Source organism: Lepidochelys kempii, chromosome 12 (assembly GCF_965140285.1).
Source record: "Lepidochelys kempii isolate rLepKem1 chromosome 12, rLepKem1.hap1, whole genome shotgun sequence".
NCBI lineage: Eukaryota > Metazoa > Chordata > Testudines > Cheloniidae > Lepidochelys > Lepidochelys kempii.
This window is the reverse complement of record NC_136391.1, coordinates 1953187-1972950: the sequence shown is the minus strand read 5'-3', so window position 1 is coordinate 1972950 and position 19764 is coordinate 1953187. Positions and strand designations below refer to the sequence as shown.

General features: G+C 50.5%; 1 protein-coding gene across 11 annotated transcripts in view; it reads right to left on the bottom strand.

Annotated features, from left to right (window-relative positions):
- Window positions 1–980: 980 nt before the first annotated feature.
- LOC140896059 (zinc finger X-chromosomal protein) overlaps window positions 981–19764 on the bottom strand; it is a 35650-nt gene continuing 16866 nt past the window's right edge. For 9 of the 11 annotated variants that reach the window (XR_012154435.2, XR_013634460.1, XR_012154432.2 and 6 more), the window contains 2 exons: window positions 10783–10998; window positions 981–4214 (listed from right to left, as the gene is read on the bottom strand). Coding sequence is in view for 1 of the 11 variants with exons in the window: in XM_073307075.2 (XP_073163176.2) it covers window positions 4157–4214 (58 nt within the window). In the remaining 10 variants the exon portion in view is untranslated. Of the gene's footprint in view, window positions 4215–10782; window positions 10999–17911; window positions 18040–19764 lie in introns of all 11 variants that reach the window. The other 2 variants (XR_012154436.2, XM_073307075.2) reach the window with 2 other exon arrangements.

The window sequence follows — 19764 nt, the reverse complement described above, 5'->3', positions numbered from 1 at the left end:
TTGAAGCTTGCAGCGCCAGACAGCTACCGGTCAGTCGGGAATCAATTTGGAGTGGGCAAATCTACTGTGCGGGCTGCTGTGATCCAAGTAGCCAACATGATCACTGAGCTGCTGCTATCAAGGGTAGTGACTCTGGGGAATGTGCAGGTCATAGTGGATGGCTTTGCTGCAATGGGATTCCCGAACTGTGGCGGGGCGATAGACGGAACCCATATCCCTATCTTGGGACCAGAACACCAAGGCAGCCAGTACATAAACTAAAAGGGGTACTTTTCAATGGTGCTGCAAGCACTGGTGGATCACAAGGGACGTTTTACCAGCATCAATGTGGGATGGCCGGGAAAGGTTCATGATGCTTGCATCTTCAGGAATTCTGGTCTGTGGGAACGGCTGCAGCAAGGGACTTACTTTCCAGACCAGAAAATAACCGTTGGGGATGTTGAAATGCCTATAGTTATCCTTGAGTACCCAGCCTACCCCTTAATGCCATGGCTCATGAAGCCATACACAGGCACCCTGGACAGTAGCAAGGAGCAGTTCAAATATAGGCTGAGCAAGTGCAGAATGGTGGTAGAAGGTGCATTTTGACGTTTAAAAGCGCGCTGGCGCAGTTTACTGACTCGGTTTGACCTCAGTGAAACCAATATTCCCATTGTTATTGCTGCTTGCTGTGTGCTCCACAATATCTGTGAGAGTAAGGTGTAGACATTTATGGTGGGGTGGGAGGTTGAGGCAAATCATCTGGCTGCTGATTATGCGCAGCCAGACACTAGGGCGATTAGAAGAGTACAGCAGGGTGCGCTGCGCATCAGAGAAGCTTTAAAAACCAGTTTCATGACTGGCCAGGCTACGGTGTGAAAGTTCTGTTTGTTTCTCCTTGATGAAAACCCACCCCCTTGGTTCACTCTACTTCCCTGTAAGCCAACCACCCTCCCTTCCCCTCCCCTCTTTGATCACCGCTTGCAGAGGCAATAAAGTCATTGTTGTTTCAAATTCATGCATTCTTTATTAATTCGTCACACAAATGGGAGGATAACTGCAGAAAAACCTGAGTGTCTCTGGATTAAGTTTAGAAGTGTGAGCAACAAGAGTGATGTAGTGGTGGGAGTCTGCTATAGACCACCGGACCAGGGGGATGAGGTGGATGAGGCTTTCTTCCGGCAACTCGCAGAAGCTACTAGATCGCACGTCCTGGTTCTCATGGGCGACTTTAATCATCCTGATATCTGCTGGGAGAGCACTACAGCGGTGCACAGACAATCCAGGAAGTTTTTGGAAAATGTAGGGGACAATTTCCTGGTGCAAGTGCTGGAGGAGCCAACTAGGTGGAGAGCTTTTCTTGACCTGCTGCTCACAAACCGGAAATAATTAGTAGCGGAAGCAAAAGTAGATGGGAATCTGGGAGGCAGTGACCATGAGTTGGTCGAGTTCAGGATCCTGACCCAGGAAAGAAAGGTAAGCAGCAGAATACGGATCCTGGACTTCAGGAAAGCAGACTTTGACTCCCTCAGGGAACTGATGGGTAGGATCCCCTGCGGGAATAACATGAGGGGGAAAGGAGTCCAGGAGAGCTGGCTGTATTTCAAAGAATCCCTATTGAGGTTACAGGGACAAACCATCCCAATGTGTCGAAAGAATAGTAAATATGGCAGGCGACCAGCTTGGCTTAACAGTGAAATCCTTGTGGATCTTAAACATAAAAAAGAAGCTTACAAGAAGCGGAAGATTGGACAAATGACCAGGGAAGAGTATAAAAACGTTGCTCGGGCATGTAGGAATGAAATCAGGAGGGCCAAATCGCACCTGGAGTTGCAGCTAGCAAGAGATGTTAAGAGTAACAAGAAGGGTTTCTTCAGGTATGTTGGTAACAAGAAGAAAGTCAAGGAAAGTGTGGGCCCCTTACTGAATGAGGGAGGCAACCTAGTGACAGAGGATGTGGAAAAAGCTAATGTACTCAATGCTTTTTTTGCCTCTGTCTTCGCAAACAAGGTCAGCTCCCAGACTGCTGCGCTGGGCAACACAGCATGGGGAGGAGGTGGCCAGCCCTCTGTGGAGAAAGAAGTGGTTAGGGACTATTTAGAAAAGCTGAACGTGCACCAGTCCATGGGGCGGGATGCGTTGCATCCGAGAGTGCTAAAGGAGTTGGCGGCTGTGATTGCAGAGCCATTGGCCATTATCTTGGAAAACTCATGGCTATCGGGGGAAGTCCCGGACGACTGGAAAAAGGCTAATGTAGTGCCCATCTTTAAAAAAGGGAAGAAGGAGGATCCTGGGAACTACAGGCCAGTCAGCCTCACCTCAGTCCCTGGAAAAATCATGGAGCAGGTCCTCAAGGAATCAATCCTGAAGCACTTACACTAGAGGAAAGTGATCAGGAACAGTCAGCATGGATTCACCAAGGGAAGGTCATGCCTGACTAATCTAATCACCTTCTATGATGAGATTACTGGTTCTGTGGATGAAAGGAAAGCAGTGGATGTATTGTTTCTTGACTTTAGCAAAGCTTTTGACACAGTCTCCCACAGTATTCTTGTCAGCAAGTTAAAGAAGTATGGGTTGGATGAATGCACTATTTGGTGGGTAGAAAGTTGGCTAGATTGTCGGGCTCAACGGGTAGTGATAAATGGCTCCATGTCTAGATGGCAGCCGGTATCAAGTAGAGTGCCCCAAGGGTCGGTCCTGGGGCCAGTTTTGTTCAATATCTTCATAAATGATCTGGAGAATGGTGTGGATTGCACTCTCATTAAATTTGCGGATGATACTAAACCAGGAGGAGTGGTAGATACGGTGGCAGGTAGGGATAGGATACAGAGGGACTTAGACAAATTGGAGGATTGGGCCAAAAGAAATCTGATGAGGTTCAACAAGGATAAGTGCAGGGTCCTGCACTTAGGACGGAAGAATCCAATGCACCGCTACAGACTAGGGACCGAATGGCTAGCCAGCAGTTCTGCGGAAAAGGACCTAGGGGTGACAGTGGACGAGAAGCTGGATATGAGTCAACAGTGTGCCCTTCTTACCAAGAAGGCCAATGGCATTTTGGGATGTATAAGTAGGGGCATTGCCAGCAGATGGAGAGACGTGATCGTTCCCCTCTATTCGACATTGGTGAGGCCTCATCTGGAGTACTGTGTCCAGTTTTGGGCCCCACACTACAAGAAGGATGTGGAAAAATTGGAGAGAGTCCAGCAAAGGGCAACAAAAAGAATGAAGGGACTGTAACACATGACTTATGAGGAGAGGCTGAGGGAACTGGGATTGTTTAGTCTGCAGAAGAGAAGAATGAGGGGGGATTTGATAGCTGCTTTCGACTACCTGAGAGGTGGTTCCAAAGAGGATGGTTCTAGACTATTCTCAGTGGTAGAAGACGACAGGACAAGGAGTAATGGTCTTAAGTTGCAGTGGGGGAGGTTTAGGTTGGATATTAGGAAAACCTTTTTCACTAGGAGGGTGGTGAAACAGTGGAATGCGTTACCTAGGGAGGTGGTGGAATCTCCTTCCTTAGAAGTTTTTAAGGTCAGGCTTGACAAAGCCCTGGCTGGGATGATTTAATTGGGGATTGGTCCTGCTTTGAGCAGGGGGTTGGACTAGATGACCTCCTGAGGTCCCTTCCAACCCTGATATTCTATGATAACTGCCAAGGTAGCCCGGGAGGGGTAGGGGAGGAGGGAAGCACCAGATGGGGTGGTGGAGGAGGGAAGGTTGGAAGGACAAGGCTACACTGCACTTCAAAACTTGTTGAATGCAGCTTTCTGTTGCTTGGGCAGTCCTCTGGGGTGGAGTGGTTGGGTGCCTGGAGGCTCCCCCACCGCTTTCTTGGGCGTCTGGGTGAGGAGGCTATGGAACTTGGGGAGGAGGGCAGGTTGGTTACACAGGGGCTGCAGCGGCGGTCTGTGCTCCTGCTGCCTTTCCTGCAGCTCCACCAGACACTGGAGCATATCAGTTTGATCCTCCAGTAGCCTCCACCTTGCCTCCTGCCTCCTCTCATCATGCTGACATACCTTCCTCTCACTCGTCCTTCCTGTCCTCACATTTTTTTTGTGCTTTTCTGGACTCTAACATTGTCTCCCTCCACGAATTGTGCTGGGCTCTTTCAGCATGGGAGGACTTCATGAGTTCAGAGAATATTTCATCGCGAGTGCATTTTTTTCGGCTTCTAATCTTTGATAGCCTCTGGGACGGAGATGATACGTGGGGCAATGAAACATTTGCAGCTGCAGGAGGGAAAAAAGGGAGATTAGTCTTTAAAAAGAGACATTTTAGAGAACTATTTAAAACCTTGTCGCTAGCAATATACCAAACAGCTTGACATTTTTTAAAAATGTTAAAATTCATAAATGCCTAATAAAACTTTTAAACTGGAAATCTACACGTAGGAGATTTGATTATATTGAGCAATAAAAAATCATTTCAGAAGTCCAGCAAGAAGAGTAAAAACGTAATGGATAAATACTCCCATAGCAAACTAGCCTGCCAATTATATTTTGAACACAAACAGTTCAAAATTCATGAGCAATCCTCCCAAACCACAAATTGATGCCAATCAGCAAAATGAGCATTTACTTGCATGGAAAGCCATGGTGGGCCGTCTGTAAGAATAGTGCCAAAATAAGATTACTAACTAGCGGAGCCAGATTATTCAGACATGCCCACACCACCATCTGCAAAGTCACTGCTTTCAGAGGAGCATTGTTCAGAATGACAGGTTTCAGAGTAACAGCTGTGTTAGTCTGTATTCGCAAAAAGAAAAGGAGTACTTGTGGCACCTTAGAGACTAACCAATTTATTTGAGCATGAGCTTTCGTGAGCTACAGCTCACTTCATCGGATGCATACCGATATTCCACGGTATGCATCCGATGAAGTGAGCTGTAGCTCACGAAAGCTCATGCTCAAATAAATTGGTTAGTCTCTAAGGTGCCACAAGTACTCCTTTTCTTATTGTTCAGAATGTTGTTTCATTCTGTTGGGGGGGAGGGATAGCTCAGTGGTTTGAGCATCAGCCTGCTAAACCCAGGGCTGTGAGTTCAATCCTTGAGGGGGCCATTTAGGGAGCTGGGGCAAAAATTGGGGATTGGTCCTGCTTTGAGCAGGGGGTTGGACTAGATGACCTCCTGGGGTCCCTTCCAACCCTGATATTCTATGAATCTATGAACCAGGCCTTGGAGCTCTTGGATGCCCTGTTTGCATTGGCCATACATTCCTTTTTGACTCAGGCATACTGGGATTTCTTGAAAATATTCCTAACAAGGGTCTTTTTTTACAACCTGCAGCCATGGCAGAGTTTTTCCACCCAGTCCCAGGTGCTGAAATCAACACTAGAGGCTGTGCTCTGAAGAATGTTGCTCCTTCTTCCCAGTCTCCTGCTTTGACTTGTGTTGTGCCTTTCGCCCTGCACACGATGCTCCTTCTCCCTCGTTATGTAACTCCCCCCCACAAAAAAACAAAAGAACTAACTTTTACCCCTCCTCCAATGCAGGGCATCGCAAAGGCTGTGGGTTGCACTACAGAGCCTGCACAGCAACCCTGACCAGGGGGTGGAGAGGGAATGGTAGCACCAGGTGCCAACAGCAGGGCCAGCCATCCCAAGCAGGAGACCCCTGGGAACAATTCACTTGGGGCTGGTAATGGTCCAGGATGCAGGCACTGGGCTGCTTGGTGTTAGTACTTTTCATTCAACTTTCTTGAGCCTGAACCACTGTTCCAGCAGCCAGAAGGGCTGTTCATAAAGCTCCTCGCCTGGCAAGCCACGCCCCGGCTGATTGGCCTAGGTATAACCCAAGGTCCGAATGCTGGGCTGTATCCCACCTGGTGCTCCCACTGGCCAACTCCTGCCACTAGCTCAGCTCACCTGCACTGGCACAAGCTTGGCCTCCGAAGGAGCGTTCACTGGGGCCCACGACCTCCCTTGCAACCTGGGGAGCCTGGCTGCTGCAGTGGGCGATTTCCCTGGATTTCCCAAACAATGGCACGTTCCCTCCCCCGTGTGCCTTGCACCACAGGATGGCAAACCACAGCCCAGACACCCATGAGCTAAATCAACCTCCCACCCCCGGCATCATCCCAACTTCACGGCTGGAAGAACCAAAGCACAGAGCAGGAATATACCCTGAGGTCCCCAGGGGGAAATACAACCCCAGGAGCCTGATCCCAGTGTTCGGGGCATCCTCCACAGAGCGCTGGGGGGATGGAGCTGGGAGTGCCTGGGCCTGGCCACGCTGCACCATGGCACAGTGCTGCTGCTTGCCCCAGTGACCACAGGTGGCATAGCAGGCAGCAGCCTGGCATCGACCCAGGTAGCATAGCTGGCAGCAGGTTGGCGCTGACCCCAGGTAGCATTCCCATTAGGAGCATGGTGCTGATCCCAGCTCTCCTCCTCTTGCCTGCAGTATGCCTCCTGTTCTGGGAACAAGCAAGCAGTGCAGCTGCTGGGAAGGAACAGCTACTTCTCCCTCTTTGCCAGCCCCCCGTGTTTGATCAGCCAGCGCCAGCGGCTGGCGTGCCCGGCCCCGGAGATGACCCTGCGCCAGATCAGCCAGCTTATTCGGGTCTTGAGGCAGCTGAGACTGCGAGATGCTAATGAGGCCCAGCTCCCCCACACTCCGAGGTGAGCAGGGAGGGTGATTGTGGGATGCTGTGGGTCCTGGCAGCAGCAAATTCCCCACCCCTGCACAGCAGGCGAAGGGGCCAATTAATGGCCCCCACTCTGCACCAGCCCAGCCAGGACAGCAGGGAGAGATGTGGTGCCAAGACCTCTGGGGCACAGCATGGGGTGCCATGGACTATGCAGTCGGGCTGGATTCTGCTCTGACCCACAGACCCCAGAGGGACAGCTGTGAGCAGGCTTTCCCCGACTGGAGCCAAACCCCACCCAGGCAGGGGCCTGCAGCAGAACAGATGGGTGCCCACAAGAGTGGGGCTCTCCCAGCTGCCCCAGACACTGACCTTGCCCTGGAGCCAGCCCCGCCTGGCAGGATCCTGAGGGAGCTGTGTGCCCTCCTCACCCTGCCTCCTTCCGGTGCATTTTTGGGCACCTCTTCTAGCCCAGCAAGCGGGCAAAGGGGATTGTGAGAGTGCAGGAGAGAGACCATGGGGGGCAAGCGCGGAGGGGCTGGGTGACTGCAGGCAAACCTCGGGCTCCCCATATTATCGGGGCCAGGAACTGGGGGACAGGCCCAGTAGCAGCAGGCTGGCAGCACAGTGGTCTGCCCCAGAGAGCATGGTGTACATCTGACCCTGCTGTCCTCTCTCCCTCCCAGCAGAAGCCGCTCCGCCAGTGTCTCCACGGGGTCCCAGCAGTCCCAGGGCTGGGCTAACCCCTGCCTGCATTGCTTCCAGAGACGGCACGGCTGCAGCCCACCCTGCGTTAGCTGAGGGGAAGGAGCCAGTTGACAGGACAGCCTGAGCGTCTCTGCACTGGCCTGGAGGAGAGGAACCGCTGCCCCACAGAACCCCTGGCACCCCTATAGCCCCATTTCTCGGGCTGCAGCCTTGCAGTGTTGCCAATCCAGATCAGGGATGGGGGGGATCCATCCTCTAGCTGGCTGCAGTGACCCTCCCCGGGGGCTGGATCAGTTCCACATGGAGGTGACCCAGCCTCCCAGACACAGAGGTTGGCGGAGCTGTGTCCCCCTCAGGAGCCTGGCAGCAGCAGAGTTGTACATGCCCAGCAGGGGCCCCACTTAGCTATGCACATGGGGCTCTCCAGCTGGCCCAGCCACAGGGTGTGTCCTTCCTTGGGCCAGTCACCTTACTCCCTGGCCGCTCTCTGGCAGAATGGGGTCCCCACAGGCATCCCCCGCCCCCGCTGCTGTGTTGGCTATGGGGGCGGGGCTGAGGCACAGGGAAATCCCTCTGAAAATGGAATTCCCCCGCGATCCCCAAGCTGGGATCCTCCCCCAGGCCGGGGAATGTCCTTGATTTGGCATCACTGGCTGGGCAGACATTGCTTGGTCACCCCCATCACCTGCAGCCTGGGAGCCCCATGCCAGTAGCTTTGTCACCAGAGCACGATTCCCCCAGCGTGGCTGGATTCTAGCCTTGGGTCAGCAGGAGTCCTCCCCCTGGAAGCCATCTCAGCCTCCCTGCGCTGACCCACCACCCTGCCCTGCCTGTGGCTGCTCCACTCAAGGGCTGGGCTCCACTAGTGATTTATAAAACAAGACCTCGAATTCCTGCCATGAGGCAGGGTCCCTTCTCCGAGAGCCTAAGGGCAGCCAGCGCAGAAGGAACGCCGGGCTCCGAGCCTGGGACTCAAAGGGCAAACTGATGCTACTGCTCCCTCCCACCGATTACCCCGCCAAATAAAGAGGACACTGCTATGCTGTGGGCCTGGCCTGTGCTTAGCGCGGAGCAGATGTTTGCCTTGTGGGGGCAGGGGCAGCAATTAAACTGCATGGATGGGACAGGTGGGAGGCAGAGGAGCTGGTGACCCTGCCTAACCAGTGGTCTAATTACACTGACCTAGCACAGGGAGAGGGGCCAGTTTCCGCCCCTCCCACAGCTCCGCCAGTGCTCCCCTAATGCTGTCCTGCAATCTTGGGCAAGCCACCCAGGCAGAGATTTAAAAAAAAAAAGCCTAAGGGAATTAGGTGCCCTACTCCCTTGGGCTCCTTTGAAAATCTCAGCCTTACTCATACTGTGCCTCAGTTTCCCCACATGTAAATATGGAACAACATTGAGAGACTTGTGAGGTGGGTGCAAAGGCAAATTCACGAAGGTCATAGAGAGCTCTGAGATCACCAGCCCGATGGGACAGAGCCAGGCCACAGGCGGCGTGACATAGGAACAGCTGGCAGTTGGATGTGAACAAGTGACCGAGGCAGCTGGGTGGGGAATTCCCTGGTACCCAGCCAACACGTGGGGGCAGGAGCGGGAAGGCCAACAGGCTGCAAGAAGAGTCTTGTAAATACCACCGACACAGTGAGAGCCCGGTGGTACTAACCCAGTGTCCCTCTCCCCCGCCAGCTGTCCGCCTCTGGCATTGGGACCCTGACCTCACAGAGAAGAGCTGCTATCTAAGCCAAGCTCTGGCAGAGCACGGAGTGAAGCCTGCAGGGAGGCAGGTCCTGCCGGGTGGATGTGGCTCTGGGCACTGGAGCTATTTGAACAGGTGCCAGGGTGCTCACCCCAGCTGTTAATCAAACACTGACCTCCCACATGTGGCACAGGTCCCGCTGCCCCCCACAGGCAGGCACATACCCATTGAGATTCCCCGCAGGAGGAGATGCCAGCACAAGCCACGCTATGAGATGGCAGGAGAAAAGGACAAGGCCCAAAGGATCAGGAGCCAAATGAAAGTGGACACAGCACCCTGGAGATTCATGTGCGCGGGGCTGAAGTGACTGCCAGATGTAGGGTCAGGAAGGGAATTCCTACACCCCCCAACTCCCTGCCACCTTCCTTTGGGGGTTTCTGGGACCACCCCCCAGGCTCAGGCAGGTGTAGGATCCCACCCAGACAAGTATAGCTATCCTGGGCTGCTGGCAGGTCACTAGAACGGTGCTATATGGGAGATCACAGTGCTGGGTGACCCCTGAAACTCCAAAGGACTCCAACCCAAGCGGGGGGAAGACTGGCTTTGGCCAGGGCTCCAGCTGGATGCTGGCCATGTTGTTCCTTGACCAGGTAGAGGGGTCACTGCCACATCGCTCTTTGGGGGTGGGGGCGCTCGGAACATTGAAAGCTGCTGCAGGCCCAGCCGCACAGAATAGGAGCCCAATCAAAGAGCACAGCAGGATTCAAAGGGGCTGAGCAGTGATGGGGAGCTGCCCTGGATCCCCTCAGTCACTGCTACACCCCAGGGTCCCTTGGAGGGTCCCCTGCAGTGTGCCACACCCCACAGGAGCCCCTCTTCCTCCGCCTCCTAGCCTGAGCCTCTGGACTCCAGCCCTCCTGCTTCACACCCCAAGCTCTGCCCTGCGAGTCAGGCCCTGGGCAGAGATGCATTTGCTCTTCAGCCTGGAAAGTATTTGCAATGACCCCAAATAGCCTGTTCCACACAGAGCAGGGTTTATTAGTCAGCTGGGACACAGTCCGGGAAGGCCTTGGGCTAGCACAGAGAAGTGAAGATTAAAGCACAGTCTGTTGGGGCCAAGTCAGCACAACACACCAGCCAAGCTGCAGTGGGACTGCAGCTTCAGCTATGTCCCTCTGACCTGGAGGGAGTCCCAGGAGAGAGAGCCAGCTTCCTCCAGAAGTCCTTCGTTCTTGAGCTGGTCTCTGCTCAACCTCCCTGCTGCGGGGGTGGGGGTGGGGGGCGGTCTCTTCAGGAATCTGCATAAATACAGCAGGTTCCTGACAGTTCCTTACTGGTCCTATTGGCTGCATCCTAGACAGCAAGGGGTCACCCACCCCTCATATCCTGCGCTGCCCCAAGAGCAGACTCAATACCTTTCCCTCCACTAGGCAGCCATGGGAAACTGAAGCACACACCAGCATCATAAAAATATTACAGCAGATTCCCACTTGATTCCGGGACATATCCAGGTCCAGGGAGAAGGACTGAGTATCTGCTAGGGACTGGACTGGGCCCAAAACTCACCTGCACTCATGGTCCAAGATACACCGAGATCAGAGACCGCGGCTCATGTATTAACCCCCTGGGCCACTCTATGCCCTTCAGAGGGAATGCAATAGTCGTCACCTCCAACAGAAACTAACAAGGTTTATTAGCATTACTGGATGCTGCCGGCCACAGTCCCAGATGACTTTTAACGGGACAGTAATTCCCATGAGTCAGCTTCCCTTCAGTACAGACCCCGCATAGCATGGACCAGCTTACCTGGAAAGAGTCTCCATTTGTCAACCCTGCTTCTGCACCCAGTCCCCGTGAGCAACAGTTACTTGGTGCCTCATGCCCAGGCCAGGGAAAACTGTCCTCTCAAGCCAACACTGCAGCTAACGTTGCAGGAGGATCTTTTATTTCGGAGGCTCGCAGCCTGCTCTTCTGAGTGGGTGTGCGCTGGGCTCTGTTCCCGAGTCTCCCTGCTGTGTGCGCCTGCAGACAGAGACAGCCCAAATGAGAAACAGCCTGTCTGCACAGCACTCTTCAGGAATCTCAGAGCACAGGCAGCTGGCAAGTGTGCCTAGGAAGCATGGGATCTTAACTAGCCAAAGTGAGGAGGGCATTACAAAGTGAAGGGGCAAGTGACAAAACCCCACAGGTAGATATAAAAAAGTGACCTTAACAGAGGACTAGTTGTTGGGGAGGAAGGAGAATGGAAAATTGCAAGGGGGCTCAGGCAATTTCACCAGCATTTGTTTAATCCCGGGCACTGTCTAGGCTGCAGCTTCCATTGTTGCCCAGCAATTCCCCTGGTGGAGCTGTAATGGTACAGAAAAGGGCCCACAAACTGTCTTAATGTAGACAAAACCTAAGTAAGAGCTGTGTGCAGCCTGTATGGACCGCTGACTTCAGACCCTGTACCCTGTACAGAATACGGACCCTGGACTTCAGAAAAGCAGACTTTGACTCCCTCAGGGAACTGATGGGCAGGATCCCCTGGGAGAATAACATGAGGGGGAAAGGAGTCCAGGAGAGCTGGCTGTATTTTAAAGAATCCTTATTGAGGTTACAGGGACAAACCATCCTGATGTGTCGAAAGAATAGTAAATATGGCAGGCGACCAGATTGGCTTCACAGTGAAATCCTTGCTGATCTTAAACACAAAAAAGAAACTTACAAGAAGTAGAAGATTGGACAAATGACCAGGGATGAGTATAAAAATATTGCTCGGGCATGCAGTAGTGAAATCAGGAAGGCCAAATCACACCTGGAGTTGCAGCTAGCAAGAGATGTTAAGAGTAACAAGAAGGGTTTCTTCAGGTATGCTAGCAACAAGAAGAAAGTCAAGGAAAGTGTGGGCCCCTTACTGAATGAGGGAGGCAACCTAGTGACAGAGGATGTGGAAAAAGCTAATGTACTCAGTGCTTTTTTTGCCTCTGTCTTCAAGAGCAAGGTCAGCTCCCAGACTACTGCACTGGGCAGCACAGCATGGGGAGGAGGTGACCAGCCCTCTGTGAAGAAAGAAGTGGTTCGGGACTATTTAGAAAAGCTGGATGAGCACAAGTCCCTGGGGCCGGATGTGTTGCATCCGAGAGAGCTAAAGGAGTTGGCGGATGTGATTGCAGAGCCATTGGCCATTATCTTGGAAAACTTATGGCGATCGGGGGAAGTCCCGGACGACTAGAAAAAGGCTAATGTAGTGCCCATCTTTAAAAAAGGGAAGAAGGAGAATCCTGGGAACTACAGACCAGTCAGCCTCACCTCAGTCCCTGGAAAAAACATGGAGCAGGTCCTCAAGGAATCAATTTTGAAGCACTTAGAGGAGAGGAAAGTGATCAGGAACAGTCAGCATGGATTCACCAAGGGCAAGTCATGTCTGACTAATCTAATTGCCTTCTATGATGAGATAACTGGCTCTGTGGATGAGGGGAAAGCGGTGGATGTGTTGTTCCTTGACTTTAGCACAGCTTTTGACATGGTCTCCCACACTATTCTTGCCAACAAGTTCAAGAAGTATGGGCTGGACGAATTTACAATAAGGTGGATAGAAAGTTGGCTAGATTGTCGGGCTCAACGGGTAGCGATCAATGGCTCCATGTCTTGTTGGCAACTGGTATCAAGAGGAGTGCACCAAGGGTCAGTCCTTGGGCCAATTTTGTTCAATATCTTCATAAATGATCTGGAGGATGGTGTGGCTTGCACCCTCAGCAAGTTTGCAGATGACACTAAAGTGGGAGGAGAGGTAGATATGCTGGAGGGTAGGGATAGGATACAGAGGGCCCTAGACAAATTAGGCTCATATCCAGTGTGCCCTTGTTGCCAAGAAGGCCAAAGGCATTTTGGGATGTATATGTAGGGACATTGCCAGCAGATCGACGGACGTGATCGTTCCCCTGTATTCAACATTGGTGAGGCCTCATCTGGAGTACTGTGTCCAGTTTTGGGCCCTACACTACAAGAAGGATGTGGAAAAATTGGAAAGAGTCCAGCGGAGGGAAACAAAAATGATTAGGGGACTGGAACACATGACTTATGAGGAGAGGTTGAGGGAACTGGGATTGTTTAGTCTATGGAAGAGAAGAACGAGAGGGGATTTGATAGATGCTTTCAATTACTTGAAAGGGGGTTCCAAAGAGGATGGCTCTAGACTGTTCTCAGTGGTAGCTGACGACAGAACAAGGAGTAATGGTCTCAAGTTGCAGTGGGGGAGGTTTAGGTTGGATATTAGGAAAACCTTTTTCACTAGGAGGGCGGTGAAACACTGGAATGCGTTACCTAGGGAGGTGGTGGAATCTCCTTCCTTAGATATTTTTAAGGTCAGGCTTGACAAAGCCCTGGCTGGGATGATTTAGTTGGGGATTGGTCCTGCTTTGAGCAGGGGGTTGGACTACATGACCTTCTGAGGTCCCTTCTAACCCTGATAGTCTAGGATTCTATGTACGTTTGAGCCCCACAATCCAGATAGCTCTATTCCAATCACCTAATCTAGGGGCTCCCATGCTAGGTCCCTTGTACCCAGTTTCTTCTCTGTGCTAACGCAAATAGTCTCGCTTCCCCATAGACACCAACGGAAAAAACTCTGAGCAGCTGGGACTAGCCTCTCAAGGACATAGGAACCCCAAAGACCCGTAGTAACCAGTCCCCCTGGTGCCCACAGGATCTTTCTGCCTTCACCGTCAGCCTCCTAGCCCCCCCGCATCATCACCACTTGCTGCTCCTGTCGTATCTCAGACAGCTCTGCAGGTCAGGGATCTACTCCAGTCAGGGCCATTTATGGCACGAGATTAGGAACAAGCAGTGCAGTCTTCCCCCATAGCTGCCTCGAGCACCTTGAGTGCTGAATATGCTGTACAACACTGAGCTCTTCCCAGCTCCACAGGGGGAGAAAGCTCCTCAGAGCCAACTCCCCAAGCCAAATCAAGAGCATCCAATTGAAGGCCAGAAGGGCGGCCAGCATCCCACACATGGCCTGCTAGGAACAGTCCTTTGGCACAACAAGCCAGGTGGATATAGACTGATGATTTTCTGATTTATGAGGGTTTTTTTATGTTATTTAAGTAAGAGTTTTTCTTTTTAAAAATAAACCTGTTTCAAATGAAACCAGAATTTAAGACAAAACATGTTAAAGCCTAAACTTATTACAACCCCGGAAAATATTTAAATAAAAAATAAATATGCTGAATCCACGAGCCTCTCTCAAAAATGCAGGAGTTAAAGGTTGCTTTTTTGAATAAAGAACAAACCAGGGGTGGAGGGAGGAGAGATATGATAGAACTATTGAGGCCTAGTTTTATAAATATGGCACAACAGTCAGAAAGTCACGACACCGTCTCCTTTACAAGAGACTTGACGAGACTAGGAATTTAAGCTCCAGTCACACTTAAGCATATTTGAAAGTTATCTCAGGCTGACCTGAAATAATCCAAGAGCCAAGGTAGGTGAGGGATCATCTTTTATTAGACCAACCTGAGCTCCATGTAGCTTGAAAGCATGTACCTTCTACCAAGACAAATTGGACCAATAAAAGATACGGTCTCACTTAACTTCTCTCTCTGATATCCTGTGACCAACATGGCTACAACACTGAAAACAACTGAATCATAGAATCATAGAATATCAGGGTTGGAAGGGACCCCAGAAGGTGTCATCTAGTCCAACCCCCTGCTCAAAGCAGGACCAATTCCCAGTTAAATCATCCCAGCCAGGGCTTTGTCAAGCCTGACCTTAAAAACCTCTAAGGAAGGAGATTCTACCACCTCCCTAGGTAACGCATTCCAGTGTTTCACCACCCTCTTAGTGAAAAAGTTTTTCCTAATATCCAATCTAAACCTCCCCCACTGCAACTTGAGACCATTACTCCTCGTTCTGTCATCTGCTACAATTGAGAACAGTCTAGAGCCATCCTCTTTGGAACCCCCTTTCAGGTAGTTGAAAGCAGCTATCAAATCCCCCCTCATTCTTCTCTTCTGCAGGCTAAACAATCCCAGCTCCCTCAGCCTCTCCTCATAACTCATGTGTTCCAGTCCCCTAATCATTTTTGTTGCCCTTCGCTGGACTCTCTCCAATTTATCCACATCCTTCTTGAAGTGTGGGGCCCAAAACTGGACACAGTACTCCAGATGAGGCCTCACCAATGTCGAATAGAGGGGAACGATCACGTCCCTCGATCTGCTCGCTATGCCCCTACTTATACATCCCAAAATGCCATTGGCCTTCTTGGCAACAAGGGCACACTGCTGACTCATATCCAGCTTCTCGTCCACTATCACCCCTAGGTCCTTTTCCGCAGAACTGCTGCCTAGCCATTCGGTCCCTAGTCTGTAGCTGTGCATTGGGTTCTTCCGTCCTAAGTGCAGGACCCTGCACTTATCCTTATTGAACCTCATCAGATTTCTTTTGGCCCAATCCTCCAATTTGTCTAGGTCCTTCTGTATCCTATCCCTCCCCTCCAGCGTATCTACCACTCCTCCCAGTTTAGTATCATCCGCAAATTTGCTGAGAGTGCAATCCACACCATCCTCCAGATCATTTATGAAGATATTGAACAAAACCGGCCCCAGGACCGACCCTTGGGGTACTCCACTTGATACCGGCTGCCAACTAGATATGGAGCCATTGATCACTACCTGTTGAGCCCGACAATCTAGCCAGCTTTCTACCCACCTTGTAGTGCATTCATCCAGCCCATACTTCCTTAACTTGCTGACAAGAATACTGTGGGAGACCGTGTCAAAAGCTTTGCTAAAGTCAAGAAACAATACATCCACTGCTTTCCCTTCATCCATCCAGTTTAATTCACTGACTTCAGTTAATCCGTCTGTTTCATCAATAGTTTAAGAGTAAACGTGAACCAAGTTTTAAGAAGAGAGCTTTATGTACCCAAGACATGTAAAGGCTGTTTTGGTTAATAAATGCTGTATCCTGGTTTGTGGGTTTCATTAAATTCCAGTTGCCATCCTACTTCACCGTGACACAAACTGTGACCAAACAGCTGATTATCTAGTAAATAAGCAATATCTCATTCACCATTTTCTAATGTGCTAAAGATGTGTAAGGATCAGGCCTTTGTCTGCAGCCATACTGTAAGGCCTAAAGCCTTCGTCTGCAGCCAGATTAAAAGAGCCGCCGAGCAGCAGCCATTAGCTGAGAAGCAGGAAGTCACATCCTCACATTCCATCTACATTACATTAAAGCAATGTCAGATCCGCTGTAAAGAAGGAGACCCTATCCTAACGGCCCCCACTATCACCAGATAAAGAAACAGATCTTAAGAGGGTTAAAGAAAACTTAGTTTGACAGCATCTTGTCTGTCAGGAAATCATTTATCAATAGTTGTAGTTGTGAAATCCTCATTTCTTTATTGGTTTGTCATTATGGTCCTCACTTCCCTATTGTTTATCTGTATGGTCTCTGTCTGGTTAGTTAATTGTTTCTGTGTGTTACATAATTAATTTTGCTACGTGTAAATTAAGGTGGTGGGACAGGATTGGTTAGAGAATTTTGTTACACTATATTAGGATTGGTTAGTAAAATTTTAGTATAATGATTGGTTAAGGTACAGCTAAAAAGGACTCAAATGTCACTATATAAACTGGAGTCCAAAAGGAAGTTCTTTGGGAACCAACTCTAGGACACAGCCCCGAAGATCTCAACACGGCTCCAATGCAGAAACTGGAGTCCCCCAGATGAACCTGATCCTGACTGGCCATCAAGAAAAGTTCATCTGTCTTACTGGGAGTGGTGAGCACTATATGCGTAGAGTGTGCAGTCTATGTTTGGTGATTGTTAATAAACAGAGATTATGTAGTATATTACTGTGTAAGGCTCTTTCACTGGTAAAAGACCCCATAAACCCGCAAAAGATTAAGCCCTGAGTCCACAGGGAAAGCGTGTTTGCTCTGAGTCCATGGAGGAGTAGAGCCCAAAGCCCACAGAGGGGTAAAGTTAGATGCCTAAATTAAGAGGTTTATGCCTTGAGCCCTAGGAACTGGGTAAAGGTGGGTGCCCTTGAGCGTGTGAGTAACAGAATTTTGTGTGGGTAACAGATGTACAATAAGAATGTGAAAATATTAATCTAGATCATTGCTTAAATAAACGTGAGCCCTCCAAGGTAGCAAAGATGTACCAAAGCCGTTGCAAAGCTCTATTTAATTGTAAAATCCAGACATAATGATTATGTCAACCAATGAGAAAGCACCACTCTTCAGAAAATAACTGAAGTACAAATGGAAAAACTGATTAACATCAGTGATTTAAATGGCCTTGATTTCAAATCAATCCACCAGGCAACACAAGCTATAGGCCCAGATCCAATTCAGCTGCTCTTCTCTAGAGTACAAGGGGCTCCATGGCACAGGCAAGGCTCAGGCTCCAGTCACGAGAGTTCATGAAAGATGCAGGAGGTGGGTACGTAGCTGCATGCTCCTGTGAGATAGTTACAGGGCAGGCCAGTAACCGGAGAGTGCCAGCATAGCTCCAGTTACAGATCTTTGCGAAGATATCACAGAACAGCCTGAGCCATGGCCGCGTGGCTCAGCCCTGAGCCGCTGTGATGGGGCTTAATTTTGGTCACATCTATTGTGGGGTGAAACTTCATCAAGTGCCCCAATCACTGAGGTGCTGACAGCTGCCGGAATTGACGACACATGCCTGTTGCTTGGGTGACGATCAGCCACCTCTCCAATGAAGGGGAAATGTATCCTCCATCTACCACACCCAGGGAGGGAACTAAGAGAAGGGGAGTGCGATCTAGTGGGCATAGACTTCTGCCCATTTGCCCCAAACTTGACCCCTTCTGTCCCATCCCCTCCAACCCGTCCATGTCCTTGTCCTGTATTCTGCTGGAGGCAGACACACAGCATGGAAAATTCCAGCCCAAATTATAGTTTGGCAAAGTTATAAGCACCTGAGATGGGTCTTCTCCTGGAAAGTGTCACACCACCGTAATAGGTAAGGCTACCAGTTTTGCCTGTAACAAACAGTCTGGAGAAGGTAGTTCAGGAACATCTGTTCTCCCGGTCTCATACGACAAGGCTCAGGGGACAGTGGATGAAATTAAAAGGCAGCAAAATTTAGAATGGAGAAAAGGAAATATTATTTCATGCAAGCACATGTAGTTGGATGGTGAAACTGAATTGTAAGCATGAAATTAGCAAGATTCCAAAAGGGAGTGGCTATGTATAGGGATAACAAGACAAGTCAGAGTGATCATAAAAAGAAAAGGAGTACTTGTGGCACCTTAGAGACTAACCAATTTATTTGAGCATAAGCTTTCATGATGCATCCGATGAAGTGAGCTGTAGCTCACAAAAGCTTATGCTCAAATAAATTGATTAGTGTCTAAAGTGCCACAAGTCCTCCTTTTCTTTTTGCGAATACAGACTAACACGGCTGCTACTCTGAAACCTGAGAGTGATCATACTTAATGCTAACAAACGTGGGAAGGGATGTTAAGCTTCATGCTTCAGGGCTTAATCCAACCTCCCTAGATAGAGCAGGATGAGACCTAATGCAGGGGCAGATTATCCCACATCTGATACTGCCAGGTTCTTACACCTTCCCCTGAAGCACCAGCCTCTCTTGGAGACAGGACATTGCACTAGATGTCTGGCCCTTAGGAACTGCCAGACTGGATCAGAGCCATGTTCCGCCTAGAGCTGCACTAGCTCCGCAGGGCTAAAACAGACGGGGCTAGTGAAGTGATGAGACCTCAAACCAGGACATGCCCCATGGGGCCAGGTGTGTGGACCCTCTGTATTGGGAATGCACAAGGAGGAACAGAGTACCTCTCCCCACACAGGCTCAGCGAGGCTAGCCGGAGTCAGCACCGCCAGCCTGGGTGAAGACACTGGCAGGGCAGTAAAAGTGGGACAATACCAGAATTACTTTTTGGCACGCAGCCTGAAGACAGACACACACAGCGGGCTGAGTCTGCCTTTGCCTGAGTGGAAGGGCTCTGTCAGCGCCCCTTCCCTCTCCACAGATATGGCAGGGATCTCTTTTGGTCCCCAAGCTCCTCTAAGATTTCACTGCAGCCTCCAAAACAATTGGAGGGGCACAGCCAGTGGCCTCTCTCTGAGCTGTGGCTATCTGAGCCGCCATTCTCAATTACAGCAGCATGTTGATGACGACCACAGACAGATGACAGCAGCATTTGATGGCTGGGGATGAACTGGGCTGGCTCTCCCTTCTATCTGGGTATACAGCCCCCGTGCTCTCAGCTGGCTAGGCAGCAGTGGTCCCAAAGAACCAGCACTGTCACATTGCTGGAACATTTCCCGAGAGATCCCAAGCATGCCCTACAAGGGGAGGTTAGAAGCACCTCACTGATCCCGTCACACCAAGACTGGGTGGCTCAGCACGAGGCCAGGGGATGGCCTGGTTGCAGACATCAGTGAATCACAGAATATCAGGGTTGGTAGGGACCTCAGGAGGTCATCTAGTCCAACCCCCTCCTCAAAGCAGGACCAATCCCCAATTAAATCATCCCAGCCAGGGCTTTGTCAAGCCTGACCTTAAAAACTTCTAAGGAAGGAGATTCCACCACCTCCCTAGGTAACGCATTCCAGTGTTTCACCACCCTCCTAGTGAAAAACTTTTTCCTAATATCCAACCTAAACCTCCCCCACTGCAACTTGAGACCATTACTCCTTGTCCTGTCGCCAGCTACCACTGAGAACAGTCTAGAGCCATCCTCTTTGGAACCCCCTTTCAGGTAGTTGAAAGCAGCTATCAAATCCCTCCTCATTCTTCTCTTCC